We start from the raw sequence: 13228 nt of genomic DNA, 5'->3' as shown, positions 1-13228 counted from the left end.
GACCTGTAAATACATTCAATGATATAACTATTCTGTATTCGGAGTTATGAGAAGTTGTGTTATGTTGTCGGAATTCAGCGATAATGTTAGGTAATCCTAGAACTTACTAACATATCATACCTCCACTATCCATATTAACATCCCATCAAGATATCTATCCAGTGATGGGTATGTGGTATGCCGTAACAATGAGGTATTTCGAGATCTGCGAAGCCAAACGGTAAATGTTCTCAGCGGTTACGAGTTATGGGTCAGCGGTAATGATTTTTTTAGTGATCTAATGCACAGTTACGAACCTTATGAGTTAGCCCCGTCACATTTGCGATTTCAATAGGCGGATACCACGTCTCCATTCCATGTGATGCGAGGAGCCTATAAATGCGCCCGATTTATGATGCGTGAATGAGCATTTATGCTATCAACAGAATGCATTTGCTATTATTTAGGGTTCTGATACGGTTTGGCATTGCTGTATTTATCAAATGACGGCCCTGACGGTTTGCTGTACGTATGCGTTTACTCGGAGACGTTGAATGATCAGATTACAAACATAAGATATGTTATATAACAGGTTACTGTAACTGATCCCTCATTCATCGTACAATAAGTGCATCCGTTCGAGAAACTCCTCTTCGTCCAGTTCCTCTACGCTGTGCAGAAAATTATCACCGTCCTTCTGTAGATCCGCGCTCATGTGTTCCAGCAATACGCACGCCAGCTCATGTGTGCACTGTATGCATCTGTGTATGGCTTACTCTGCACTTACCGTGAACGATGTCGCACGAGACAGAACGTGTTCCGCGAAATAAAAACCTACAAATTCACAATGACGACGGAAGCAATACTTTACTTACAATCGCAATATCCTTGCATAACGAGGTATTGCCTCGTTTTGTCTTTAGATAGAATCGAGTAGAATGACTGCGAAGTGGGCTGCTGATTAGGCGCGAAGTTAACCTTTGCGATACTTCCACTCAAGATGAGATCGAGAGCACCTTTTACCAGTTTGAAGTCTGCCTCAATTATCTCTTCAATAAGCGCACGGTCTGCGCCGTGATTCCAACCAAAAAATATACTTACTATTCTCTGGTGAATTTCTAGGGGTAATGGACGACAAAATAGCGCGATAATACCAATTAATTTCGGTTTTTACAGACATAGTACCATGACTAATGCTTCGATTATACCTTAACGACGGAATGTGTAGCGTGGGTTGGCCGCTGATATGCAAGGCCGCTCATTGGGTACATACACATTCGCACAACCATTCATCTGCTTAAAATGTCACTTTCTACGTCGACAAAGAGCCGTATTGCATTGTGCGTAGTGTCAGGAATCGCTGTCTACCTTTTGAACTACGTGTTATTTCGTCCGATTGTACTCACGTCCGACGTGACTTCCACGTATTATTTGGACTCCATAAAGGTATCAGCTGCCGTTACGGGCGCCGCTGTTATTTTCTTGAGCACCATTGGCCTAGCTCTTGGTTGGTGCCTCCTCAGTCACTAGGAAGGGCGACAATCCAGGTTGCCTTCTTCACCATTGAAACGTTTGGGTGCTCTGGCGACGCGTTTTCAGCGGAAGACGCTACAAATGGGACTTCTGTTTAATTTTGGGCGGACCTTCACGGATCTTAATGCGTTTTTGGTGTACTTGCAACTGGTGCTTCCGTATACGTGTTTTGCTGCAGACAACTAAGCGGCATTGCTCAGCGCAACCAACCTTCCGTCACTAACGACCTGCCGTTTTGTAGGTGATTGTGCGGATCTGATCACAGATGACGTGATGTCACGGTTCCGGCTCACCTGGCGAGCTCTGGGTGCTTTTTGCTCCACCTCTCCCACTTCTGGTAAACTGCTGACCAGGTCAGTTTATCCCGATTGACCGAGTCCCACTTGAGTTTTTTTGGTGCCAACGTCTTTCTGTAGATGGACATGACCCTTTTGTAGCTCCTGCCTATGTTAGGCTTGCAGACCTTTGGCGCGGGTTCTATCCCCATCGCCAGGCGTCTTTCATAGCTCGATATTTTATCTTCTATGAGGTTTTCCTGCGGTGCCTCTGCCTCTTCGTTGCGTTTTAGCGTGTCGTCCAGAGTTATGTTCAGGTCGCACAACAGATTACCGTCCATTTCAACAAAAGTGGGTGCGACGCTGCGTTCAACTACGCCGTCCGTTTCAACAGCCGGTGTAGTAGTTTCTGTTTCCTGCGCCACATCGTCCACGAAACCTGGTGGGGGCGTAAACCTCGAGAATACTTCGGCGAGACAGCGCAGGGCCACTTGGTCAACACTGTATGGGCCTCTGGATTCGCCAATGTATTTGGACAGATCATAACTGCAAAGGTATCGGAACCAGAATGCTGCACTAACCGGTCTACTGGAGCAGTTTCATGGTGCAGACTCGATTCGTTTATCAAGCAAGTGTCGCCCTCATTGCCAGTTGTTATTGCGATAGTTTTTGGAGTGTCTTCTAGCATCACCTTTCTGGCTACATACGGTGTTCGACTGGCCTTGTATCTAGACCAGAAATGCTACATATGAGTGTGGCTGTAAATGCGTCACCTACAGCCATGTGCTTGTCCACTTTAAAGGATTCCACCACTCCCCTTATTTCCTCTAGGTTTTGGTCCTTAGTTGCACCAACTGCGATAATTTTCCCATTACAACCCCGGTACGTGGAGGTTTCCAGCTTCACCTGGGCAGACTTAAAGGACAGCAACCAGGCGTACCTTTTGCATCATTTTCGCCAACAGCACCGGCTTCATGGTGTCGGCCTTTGCGAGCACGATGTGCCACTTTATCTTGTACTTGCTGCAAAAATTGATGACTTCCAGATCTGACTGTTTCAATCCGATACGGCTGAGAAGCGGTTAGATTGTTTTGGATGCTATCCCACCTGTCCACCAATACGATGACCAGTTTTAAAGTCTCTCTGTGTTTGAGGTAGTACAGAGCGAATTCGTTCCACTGCATGGATAGGTCCTCCTTTGCGGAGGAATACCCGTAACCGGGCATGTCAACCAGTATGATGCTTGGCGGTGAGCCCACCTGTGCATGCATATTTCTGATGAAATGCAACGTTACCTTGTAGAAGTGAACTTTTCTTGTTGTACCAGGCAGCGGTTTGACGGGGCAAACTCCATACCGTCCGCAGATAGCATTGATCAGACATGACTTCCCGGCATTCGTGCGTCCGTAGAAGGCAACCTACGCTTTTATGAGCGTTCAGTAAAAGTAATTTCGCGTTAAGGAAACATATAGCGACAACAGATACACCATGAGCCATTTATATATTACATACCTCTGGTAGCGTCGGCGGAGGCAGCTCCGAGTGGTCGATTGCCGCGGCGACGAGTTTCAGTTTAGGCCTGATTTCGCCAGCGAAGAATGGTGCGACGGGCTTAGCTCTGCGATTGCGTTTGAAGTACTTTAGCTCGTCGCTCGATGTTGGTTTGCCTGCATTAAAGTGTTGCCATTGCTCTTTCAGATGTTATCCTACCGATGGCTTTGACAATCACCTCCTTAAGCGTGCTGTCTGACAGCGGCACCGTGCGCTCCACATGCTGTTTGACGTGCTGTAGAGCCAAGAGGAACCTGCTTGTGTAGAACATGATGCGATTAGGATATGCTCCGATCCCTTAGGTTGACCGTCTGCCGCCCTTGGCAGTATTGCCTCGACCATGGGGACGAGTGGATATCCGGGTCAAATAGAGTATCAATTGATCTTTTTAGAGGGTGAACGAATGTGCAGCCTTTGACCGTGGTGATGTGTTCGCGGGAGTCTACAAACCTTCCGGAGAGGCGGCGGTACACGTTCGCGGAATCTCTGGCAGCAGTAGACAGGAACGCGGCAGTCGACCCGTGCAGCGCCCAGTGGATACTAGTAGGTTGAGGTTGAGTTTTTAGTGCAATGTGTGTAGATATGGATGTACGGCGCCTACGTGGACGAAGTTCCGAGCGATTCTCAGCGTCGCAACATCGACGTATTCTATCGTACCCTGACAGATATGTGCAAAAATGGTCAGCAGTGCTTCCAGCGCTTTGTAACGGAGTTCCCTCCTCGGTTTGTTGCTATATCTATCCCGCCGAATTGCTTGCGCAGTACTGATAGCCGCCGCGCGTTGCTGGGCTGGGTTCAGATGGCCGAAAACTCGTGCCGCATCCAGAACAAAATGACGCCGCGCATTTTCAAGTATGTTGTCATAGTGCCGCGTCTTCAATTGCTGCAGCTACGGCGAGTTGATGAAGCGTTGGCGGTACCCAGATGGTTACATATGATACGCCTTCTACGGTATCGCAGCCCCCCAAGTGATTGATTTTGTTATGACTGTTATAATATCTGTAAGTGATCTGCGGTTAACGTTATATTTGTCGCACAGGCGGAATCTACACATAGACATTCGTGCCGTCGTTTTCGCCGTTGAACTGGATCGTGCTCAGCCGCACGACTGACGGCCTACTTATTAATGAGGTACCGTTAACTACTGCTCAATCGCCCATGTAATCCGGTTGGTGACATCGGTGCAGGTTTTTTGGGAAGCGTACTCCGGCAGCATCGCTCCAGGAGACCTCGCGTAAGTGCCTCCATGCTTTAGATATCTTTACACGTCGCGTCTAGAAGGAATCAGCGCCAAGATATCATCGGTAGATGAGAAAATAAACGCCTGCAATGCGGAGCTGGCGGGCATAAAGGCTGGACTTGCCAGTTGCAAGAACCCTGCAGCTGTGGCCGCAGCCAAGCGCAAGGCTCTACAAGTTCTCCAACGTCGCCGTGTTTACGAGACCCAAAAGGAGCAGCTCTGCGGTGTTCAATTGTCTGTCGACCAATCGGAACATGTTGCCAGCCAGCTGCAGACGGCGGTGGACGTGGTATGCTATGACGTTCCACAAAGCGTGATGTGCCGCTCAGCGGAATGCACTAGAGTCGTCTGTGAAATCCACTCGCAAGCAACTGAAGCTTGTAAATGTGGCTAAGTTGGAGGTGCCGTTGATTTTCTTCGTTTAATCATCTAATGCGCAGCGCCTTCAAGATGAAATGGAGGACCTAGCGGATTACGCTGACGACATAAACGAGATATTGAGCCGATCATATGCTGTACGCCACTCGATATTTGGCGTTATAAGAGCATGCAGGTCCCAGATGATGTGGATGAGAACGACCTGGAGCTTGAATTTTCCATGCTCGAAGAACCCGAGGAGCCACTGCTTTCGGGTGCCACCTCTCCAGTCAAAGTGCTCCAAAATGTCAAAGGTAGGTCACTATGCCTAGTTGTTTATTCAGCGTATTGCAGGCAAGGTTGCTTCTTATCTAGAAGGTACGATGATCCTGCGACGCCTTATGCATCCCCACAGGAGTGGCATTCCCCTCTCCGCCGACGTCAGAGAAAACCAAGTTACCTGATAAGGAATTCGAAATCGAGAACTAGTAACATAGCCGCATCACGAAGGCTTGCCTATTATAATGTTTTCACAATGCATAGCACAAAAAGGTCCCGCCAGGATTCGAACCTGGGTTAGTGGAGTCAGAGTCCACGGTGATAACCGCTACACTACGAGACCGCTGTGGAGTGGGATTTAACAACACTTTACATCCAATTATGGTCAATCGCAACACACTAAAAGCCAGACTTTTGCTACCGATTTGTATATATCGTGAAAATGGAGTTGGCATCAACGGATGCATAGCGTAAATGAGGGGCTATACGCCCATAACCCAACACAGTGTAATACTGCGTGGCAGCGGCATTACGCCGAAATGCGGGTTGCTCCAGCGACAATAATCGCCGTGCCGTTCCTGTCAAAGTCACAGTAAATTACGCATAGCGTTGGTAAAGGACAATACGCTGTTTATGCTTATGCCAGGGTAGGGTGTGATCTGTGAGAGATGGTGATTGATCGGCACCGCGTGGTATCGGCATACACATCGATTAACCGTCGAGCTGGAAGCATCCCAGCATTGAAGGCGATATCTATATTCCGTTTAGAGATTAAATGCGCTGATCGGAGCCACGAAGCGCCTGCAGTGATATAACGGTATCCCCATCTGCCGTGGGGAAGCGACACAAGTGTATTTAATCCACTTCGCACATCGATTGCCTCTATACCGATACATATTAGTTTCGTGGTTTGCCACGAGACTTTCCTGTTTGGTCGCAAACAGGATTACATGTCGGCATCGTGCGATGATGATGCACATTGGCTGGTAGAATGGGTGTAATGAATTCCGATTCCGATTCTTGCAACGCGCTCGGGTATGACGATCCGCTTTTGGATAGCATCGTCTTGCCCGAGTATGTGAAGAACTTCGTGCCGACGGGCGATCAGCTGAACACGGTACGCACAGATTACGCTGCTTTTCATCGTTTTCAGGTTACGAGGAGCGGGCACCAAATTCGATTTATTTTTTCTAACGTGCAGTTTACCAATTTCGAACAGGAGCACATTCACGCATTCAAGGTGTTCGCCATCCAGAAGCTCGAGGGCCCTCAGTTGGATACCAATCAGGCAGTTGTGAGTTTTAAGAAGCGTTTTGGTTCCACCATTTTCGCGGACGATGGTTATCTTCTGCGTTGCCTGATCGGTAACAACTACAAGTACCAGGCGGCGTTGGATGACATGAAAGAGAATCTACAATGGCGCAAGGCTACGTTACCCATTCATCGTTCGGAGATAGAGGGCGTATTGGTTGGTTGTGAGTGACACCCAGTGACGTGTTTCAGGCTCGCGGAATCATCTATATTCACGGCCGTGACAACTGCATGCGACCAATCGTCGTCATCCAGTTGCGCAACGTGGCGAAGGTCCAACCTGAGCACGTCCTGAGGTGCATTTTCTTCACGCTCGAGCTCGCCATCAACAAGTTGATGATCCCCGGTCGCATTGAGCAGTGGAAGGTCATAATTGACATGAGCGGCACCAACCTCCTAGGTTTACAGGTGTCATTGATTAAGCAGATTTGCCGTGCTCTGACGGTCAACTACAGGGGTCGTCTGTCCCAGATGTTCCTGATTAACGCCCCGTACATAATTTCGGGTCTCTGGGGACTTGTGAAGAACGTATTACCAGAAGTGACACAGGAAAAGATACAGATAAGTTCAGGCAAGAACACGAAAAAGATGCTAGAGACAGTGGATCCATCCCAGCTCGAAAAGAAGTTTGGTGGAAACGCCGCCAACGTTACGGTGTATGACCTCCCCGTAATGCCGGAAATGTAGAACCGTATTTTAATAACTATTTACCGTTTTTTTCAGCGTTACGTGCATTCAGCATCCCGGGGTGTGCAGGGTGAACGGCACGCCGTACGTCGCCGTCGCCCCTCACCGATAGCGTTCACTTTTACAGGTCATAAGTGGGCGAATTTACAGGGTGATTGCGCCACCGCGGGCATCCGTCGGCCCCGGCTCGACGTTAAACAATGGCCACCTACTCCGAGATCGTGCACGAGCTCTACAATTTGAGCGCACAGGGAGTCAGAGCGGATGACGTGAGATTCCGCCAGCTTCTCTCCGCTCTTGATTCGGCGCGGGAGAAGCGCAAACCCGTGGAATCTGAGTACTATGGCATGAAGGGGTCCGTCAGGAACCCCGTTAGCAGCTCCCAATTCGAGAGGACTCTCAACCAGATTGATGCCGTCTATAAATACCTCGCCGTGGGTTCAGACGTGCCGCCGGATTTGTTACTACGTTGTGGCGTCGATTGTTCCACCGTGAATGAAAAGCAGGCTGAGAAGCAATCGGACGCCGCCGATATACTGCACTACTCGGAGGCGTTGCACGTAGGCGGATCGCACTGGACTCCTAGTTTAGGCTGGGTGGAGTATAATGAATCGCTGGCTGAGACCAGGACTTCCTACACGCTGAACGCGGTTAGCAATTTGCGCTCGCTGTTAGAGTTCGTGATGGAGAAGGGCTCCGCGGAGGGCATGGAGAGCGTCGAGGCGCTAATCCGCACATTGGGTATGGAGAGGTTCGCAGATCGGTTCCGATCTCATGGAATGATTCGCGTGAACAAGTTCTTGGCGGGGCTCATGCGTTTGGAGCGTCAGCTACGCCTGCTCTCCTTGCAGCGCACGCTTAAGCGTGCATTGCGCATGGTTCATCACTTCAACGTGACCGAACCTTCAGACCCGAACCTTTGGCATGCTGCTACCGAAATGCACGGTTGGGGCGAGCACCTGGCCGAGTTCGTTACCCGCAGCCGCGAATGCGACCACATGCGTGCTACGCTTGCGTGCCAAGCCGCCCAGATGGTGGCATCACGTGCAAGCATGAAGATGATGCCGACCGCGGTTCACAGCCAATTTGACGCGATGCCCCCGCAGTACTACCAGCCTGCCCCGTACGCACAGGTCTGGCAACCGGTGCCGCATCCACACATGGGCATGTTTCCTCCCCAACACGAATACTAGTGCGGGATGATGGGACAGGTTTGTTGCATCCGCGGATTATCCGCCGGCAAGCACATCGTTATCGACATGTTCGTTGGCCATGAAGCGTTAATCACGCCGGTGAGGGTTTAGCGGGGTCGGCATTGCGATACAGCCCTTATCGAGTATGTGCCGATGATGCAAGAATGTAGCAGCGCAGTTGTACGTATGCTCTACTGGGATAAGCTAGTTCACACTGCTGAGCATTTGTGAGCGGAAGTGCGAGACCGATGGGTGCGGTGTGCTGCATGCTCGACGCAATTTCGGAGGCCGAGTCGTAAATGCATATGCCTGTTTGTCTACGGGTGTTCGATCATGCGTGGTAGTTCGCTGGTAATTAGGACTTTGTGTGGTTGTCTTTCTCTACGCCGAATGCTGGGTGTGGGTCAGCGCCACTTGGACCGCTCGTTACTCTAGTGCATGGTTAGGCAGTGCCGAGCATGCGACGTGAAGCGAGACTGTGTATAGTGCTCGACACATATGTTTGTACCGAAATTTCACTGGTGTTGCGGGTGATATAGGCCGATTTGTCGCAGTATCACAGCACCGTTCACCGCCACCCTAGGACGATGTGACGTGCTCATCCAACCATATACACTAATTGTCGTACGCATAACACGGTTGTTTTTCGAGGGTGCTGAGCGCTGTGCCTACAACTCCCGGCTATATGAACAGCTTCAACTAAATTAAAGCAGGATAACACCTGGGTTCCACATGTGCCTCTTGTGTATAGGGCGCAGTGGTATTGCGCTGCCGATTACGCCATCGACGAGCTGCGACTCCTGAAGTACAGTGCAGCGCCTATTGCCGCTCCTAATACGCCGGACACCACACATAGCGCCGTCATGCCCACTGGGCTCGTGGCTATGAGATGGTCGTTCGCGCAAGTCGACGTGCGATGGGCGTACGAGGGCCGCTTAGTCGGCACCTGTTCTACGTTTTGGTACCGGTCACCGTGCCGTGTTGCGATTGCTTTCGTGGGCACAAAGCTCAGTTCTAGGTCCTCTACCGCTTCGGAGTACTCCAGCTGGAGGTGCGTCCCCACTCTGTGCAGCCGGATCAGCCTCTGCTGCCCCTGCATGCCGGTGCGGAGCTTGCGTAGAGAGACTTCTACTCCGGCGTTGTTGCCGTCGTCCAGCAGAATGACGTTCGTGTTCCCGGCAGGCGTGTGTCTCACGGATGTTTCGCTGCCTTCATAATACACTGGGTAAGCCGCGCGGGCATCGCTGTCGTACGGCGTTTCACGAAAGACTTCAGTTGCGCTTTCGTGCCCATCGATTTCTGCGACGTCTCGGCGCTCAACATGCTCAGTGCGCGACTTTCTTTCAACGCCGAAGAACTGTTTTCCTTCGCTGCTGTGCAGCCTCTCAGCGTACAGTCTTCCACCAGCACGCTGGCGCCTTTGAAAGGTCGTATAAGGCGAGCTGTCGCTGTAACACCTCCTCTGCGGTTCTGCGGCCGTTTCTTCCCCGTCGCTGCCTGCCGTGGAAATGGAGCACGGACTTGAGGGGTCAACTGCGGCGCCCGACAGACACGACCGCAGCACCCTGATGTATTCCAGTTCGTCATCTTCCTTGTTGTTCACCCTGCTGGGAAGTTGCTTTTGCAGATTCAGTAGGCTCCTGTGGAAGGATGGCGATAATGCAGGTGAAGACGCTATTGATCCCACGGAACTGGTCTTGTTGGTGGCGTTGTCAGGGTGGAAGTCACCGGCCGCCCCAAAGCGCCGCCGACGCCCCGAGACGTCCTTGCGAATCATGACTGAAGTTCTTTACCGCTCCGATCGTTATTCAGGGGAGATTTTGGTAACTTATTTCCCTTTACGTGCAAGCCCCGCAAAAACGCGGATGATTCCACGACCCAGTTGCGTTACCTGGTGCCTGTTACAGAACAACGGGTCGTCAGTTGGCGTTCTTAGACTCTTTTCAGTCGTTTAGATATCAATTCCTCGCAGTAAACAGCGTAAAAGGCCGTTTTATCGAGTCAAAAGATATTTTTTAGACGCCGTCCCCGCAAGTTGATGCGGGGAGACGCGGGGCCTTCGATAACATCGCCCGATGCGGTGGCGAGGAATATTTCCTGTCAGCAGTAGACGTGTATATTGTGAGCGACTTCTTCGCGATCTGGCGTCTCGGATTTCGTTGCGGCATAGAACACGGCCGAACGTGTCACATAGTCTTTGCTCGGCACCGTCGTGTGATGCTGCGAGGCTTCTGCATATAACACGTCAGTCTGGTCCTGTGCACGACACGTATGCTCATACGGGACAGAGCTATTGCTTGTTATCCGGTTGCTTGCTGTGCAGGATGTGCGACCTCGCCATGAGCAGTGATACGCGTTTGTGGCCGCATTTCAGCGGCCCTCTGAATGGTTTAGCGATATACGCTGGCAGCGCATTCAACCGCCCCTCGATTTTTTCCATGACTTGCTGCAGCGTGTATTGGCTTCCGTCTGGCGGTTGAGGCCGCTTAGGGGTTGTGTCCTCGTCAGATTCGACCCTATGCGGGCGCCCGAAGAAAATGCTGCTCGAGTCCAGATCATCCGTGAGACTGCCCTGTGACATACTACGCCTCCTTTTGGGTGTGTTATCATCCGCTTCACCCTTTTCGTCGATTGAGGTGGATGCATCGCCGAGATGGCCGTAGGCCTCTTCAAAAGAGGAGCTCATCCTAGACTTTGGTGAGAGGCTAATGGAGCTCTGGCGTGCACTCTCTGCATCCGATTGATACTCGTTTTCATGCCCGTCGCCATCTGGGTCTGAATCCTCCTCTTCCCTGGGCGACTCCGGCTGCAGTTCGCCCGGAGACTCGTTATCGAAAAGGCTTGTTCCCTCGCGGCTCCCCGGACTCACCATGTGATCCAACTCACTATTACTGCGGCTGGGGCTGACGGCCTTCTCTGACGTAGCGTCACTTTGCGGAGATGGCGCTGGCTCGTCGACCGCCGTCGCTGCAACGTTGTGCTGGTCCCCCGGCAATATGACGTTCCGCAGGTAGTGCTTTTCAACCTCGATTTGCCTTTTCTGCTGCACCTCGTCGGGAGCCAGCTTTATCGTCTCAGCGTGGATCAGCTCGTCCACCGACATGACTTTCGTTATGATCTTACGCCGCAGGTCGTGGTTGTTCTCCCTCTTCATGTTGATGTAAATCTCGAAGATCTTCTGCTTGAACGCCCGCTTGTCGTGCCCGTAGAAATCATAGCACGCGTCGCAGATTCGGTGGCTAAGGGTCGTGAGCTGTTCCTCGTTCATGTCGACGTTGGGTTCTTCCTTACGGACTTCCGTGAGACCGCGCTGCAGGCACTCTAAAAACTTGCCTCCATACGTGTCCCTGATGTTCTGCTTCTCCTGTTCGGGAATCTCCTTGACGTTAGGCATCTCGTTGTCTCCAGTTTTGGGGCGCTTGGCGCCCTTTGCCTTGTTCGCCATGGCGGCAGGGGCTCGAGAAGCCGCCTAAGGCGTCACGTAATATCTTAGCACCTCTCACAGCCTTAATAGCTTACTACAGCGCGCGTCCAGCGGAGCAGCGCTTGTGCACGTTCACGCGCGTCCGGCGGATTCCATGGCAACACGGGCCCACCGGATATGCTTCCAGACACAGCCAATTTTACTTTGCAACATTCAGGTGGATGTTGTGCTATATTATTCACTGTGACTTAGACAGGTTTGCTGGCAGCGCACTCGTCGGCCACCAGTGTCGGCCGATGCACCTAAGGCAGTCGGCCATTTGCAATGCCCGGCCTTATACAGCTGTAGGACGGCTTTTGTAGCCATGTGTTAGAGTGACGTGTGCGAGTCGCCACTTAGAAGAAAGCTGCGGGCGCCGGAAGCCCCGCAAGTGTGCTAGAGAGTTAGCATAGAGTCCAATAGGAGCCACTGAACATTCTAATCGCCTCGCTAATTTTTCAACACCTACAATCGGCTATTTTCCGGTAGCCAGTATCGCTATGCGTTTTTTCCTACTCAGCAGCAGGAATCGCTCGCGATACTTTTAGACAGCTGCGCTACCGCTCCCACTAACAATATACATTGGTATATTTTGGGTAATGTAAACAATGGTGAAACGCTACTTCAAGGTACCGTGGCACGGCCCGGACGCGCGCGCCGTCGATGTTCTGACGCTAGTTTGCCAGCCGATGCTGACGTCGCTGCTCGCCATCGCCGCGTCTCTGAACGTCATGGTGTTTATGCAAATGTACACCCGCTGTTTTCTCGGCTTCTTCGTTCTCATAAGCTACGGAAGCTGCGCCTCGGCGACGTTGAGCTTCGTGGCCTTCGCCTTGACGATTATTTACGGGCGCTACGGGCTGGGATTGCTGGCGATGCTGCTATATCAAAGTTTCTTCGTGCAACACGTGAGTCGCGATTAATTGCATTTGACCGACTATTAGGTGGTGCTCAGCATAGAGATTCTGCGACAGCACGCGCTGGAATCCAAACTCGACGCAACTGCTTTGCTCGGCATTAGGCTGGTGGCCGGCATTTTTCTGGGCGTCATATGCGTCCTTTCGCTGCGGATGCTAATGGTGGGCAGTGCCCTGCTGGACGCGTTGCTACACGGGGGTGTACTATGGGACCTGGACGGCTACGAAAAAAAACAGGAGCAAAAATACCCGCGCGCCTTCTCAATCACGGTGCCTGAGGAAGGCTGACGAGGCTCTGGCGCGGTCACGTGCCGGCAGCGGCGACGCCGCTGCGTGGCGCATTTTCCCCTCAACCGCGGCGAGGTGTAGGGGCAGACGGCACACCTCGATGTCAATATCGCGAGGCCAATAACCTGTGTAATCACGCGTGAAATGTGTTTGCT

General features: G+C 51.5%; 10 protein-coding genes across 10 annotated transcripts; 6 read left to right on the top strand and 4 right to left on the bottom strand.

Moving 5' to 3' along the window:
* Positions 1 to 589: 589 nt before the first annotated feature.
* Positions 590 to 1159, bottom strand: BBBOND_0207010 (hypothetical protein, conserved; the record flags this gene model as incomplete). Its single annotated transcript, XM_012912275.1, has 4 exons — positions 590 to 730; positions 767 to 813; positions 855 to 1046; positions 1081 to 1159. 4 exons carry the CDS (start codon positions 1157 to 1159, stop codon positions 590 to 592), a joined length of 459 nt encoding a protein of 152 aa, XP_012767729.1.
* A 122-nt stretch (positions 1160 to 1281) lies between these two features.
* BBBOND_0207000 (hypothetical protein) lies at positions 1282 to 1509 on the top strand (the record flags this gene model as incomplete). Its single annotated transcript, XM_012912274.1, has 1 exon — positions 1282 to 1509. The coding sequence occupies one exon, from the start codon at positions 1282 to 1284 to the stop codon at positions 1507 to 1509; it is 228 nt and encodes a 75-aa protein (XP_012767728.1).
* A 78-nt stretch (positions 1510 to 1587) lies between these two features.
* BBBOND_0206990 (GTP-binding protein engB, putative) lies at positions 1588 to 3609 on the bottom strand (the record flags this gene model as incomplete). Its single annotated transcript, XM_012912273.1, has 9 exons — positions 1588 to 1684; positions 1723 to 1767; positions 1806 to 2333; positions 2369 to 2529; positions 2565 to 2693; positions 2728 to 2857; positions 2895 to 3205; positions 3300 to 3454; positions 3498 to 3609. The coding sequence occupies 9 exons, from the start codon at positions 3607 to 3609 to the stop codon at positions 1588 to 1590; spliced, it is 1668 nt and encodes a 555-aa protein (XP_012767727.1).
* Positions 3610 to 3764: 155 nt separating this feature from the next.
* BBBOND_0206980 (hypothetical protein, conserved) lies at positions 3765 to 4314 on the top strand (the record flags this gene model as incomplete). Its single annotated transcript, XM_012912272.1, has 3 exons — positions 3765 to 3881; positions 3919 to 4061; positions 4101 to 4314. The coding sequence occupies 3 exons, from the start codon at positions 3765 to 3767 to the stop codon at positions 4312 to 4314; spliced, it is 474 nt and encodes a 157-aa protein (XP_012767726.1).
* Positions 4315 to 4464: 150 nt separating this feature from the next.
* On the top strand, positions 4465 to 5424 carry BBBOND_0206970 (Charged multivesicular body protein 5; the record flags this gene model as incomplete). The annotated part of the gene is made up of 7 exons (XM_012912271.1): positions 4465 to 4474; positions 4539 to 4572; positions 4594 to 4867; positions 4908 to 4979; positions 5019 to 5093; positions 5132 to 5249; positions 5351 to 5424. 7 exons carry the CDS (start codon positions 4465 to 4467, stop codon positions 5422 to 5424), a joined length of 657 nt encoding a protein of 218 aa, XP_012767725.1.
* A 781-nt stretch (positions 5425 to 6205) lies between these two features.
* BBBOND_0206960 (CRAL/TRIO domain conataining protein,putative) lies at positions 6206 to 7212 on the top strand (the record flags this gene model as incomplete). Its single annotated transcript, XM_012912270.1, has 2 exons — positions 6206 to 6682; positions 6718 to 7212. The coding sequence occupies 2 exons, from the start codon at positions 6206 to 6208 to the stop codon at positions 7210 to 7212; spliced, it is 972 nt and encodes a 323-aa protein (XP_012767724.1).
* A 200-nt stretch (positions 7213 to 7412) lies between these two features.
* BBBOND_0206950 (hypothetical protein) lies at positions 7413 to 8405 on the top strand (the record flags this gene model as incomplete). The annotated part of the gene is made up of 1 exon (XM_012912269.1): positions 7413 to 8405. The coding sequence occupies one exon, from the start codon at positions 7413 to 7415 to the stop codon at positions 8403 to 8405; it is 993 nt and encodes a 330-aa protein (XP_012767723.1).
* A 775-nt stretch (positions 8406 to 9180) lies between these two features.
* BBBOND_0206940 (hypothetical protein, conserved) lies at positions 9181 to 10182 on the bottom strand (the record flags this gene model as incomplete). The annotated part of the gene is made up of 1 exon (XM_012912268.1): positions 9181 to 10182. The coding sequence occupies one exon, from the start codon at positions 10180 to 10182 to the stop codon at positions 9181 to 9183; it is 1002 nt and encodes a 333-aa protein (XP_012767722.1).
* A 513-nt stretch (positions 10183 to 10695) lies between these two features.
* Positions 10696 to 11850, bottom strand: BBBOND_0206930 (hypothetical protein, conserved; the record flags this gene model as incomplete). Its single annotated transcript, XM_012912267.1, has 1 exon — positions 10696 to 11850. One exon carries the CDS (start codon positions 11848 to 11850, stop codon positions 10696 to 10698), a length of 1155 nt encoding a protein of 384 aa, XP_012767721.1.
* A 626-nt stretch (positions 11851 to 12476) lies between these two features.
* On the top strand, positions 12477 to 13073 carry BBBOND_0206920 (hypothetical protein, conserved; the record flags this gene model as incomplete). Its single annotated transcript, XM_012912266.1, has 2 exons — positions 12477 to 12776; positions 12813 to 13073. 2 exons carry the CDS (start codon positions 12477 to 12479, stop codon positions 13071 to 13073), a joined length of 561 nt encoding a protein of 186 aa, XP_012767720.1.
* Between the last annotated feature and the right edge of the window lie 155 nt (positions 13074 to 13228).

Source organism: Babesia bigemina, assembly GCF_000981445.1.
Source record: "Babesia bigemina genome assembly Bbig001, chromosome : II".
Lineage (NCBI taxonomy): Eukaryota > Apicomplexa > Aconoidasida > Piroplasmida > Babesiidae > Babesia > Babesia bigemina.
The sequence above is the reverse complement of the archived record's forward strand: the minus strand, read 5'-3'. Positions and strand labels throughout refer to the sequence as shown.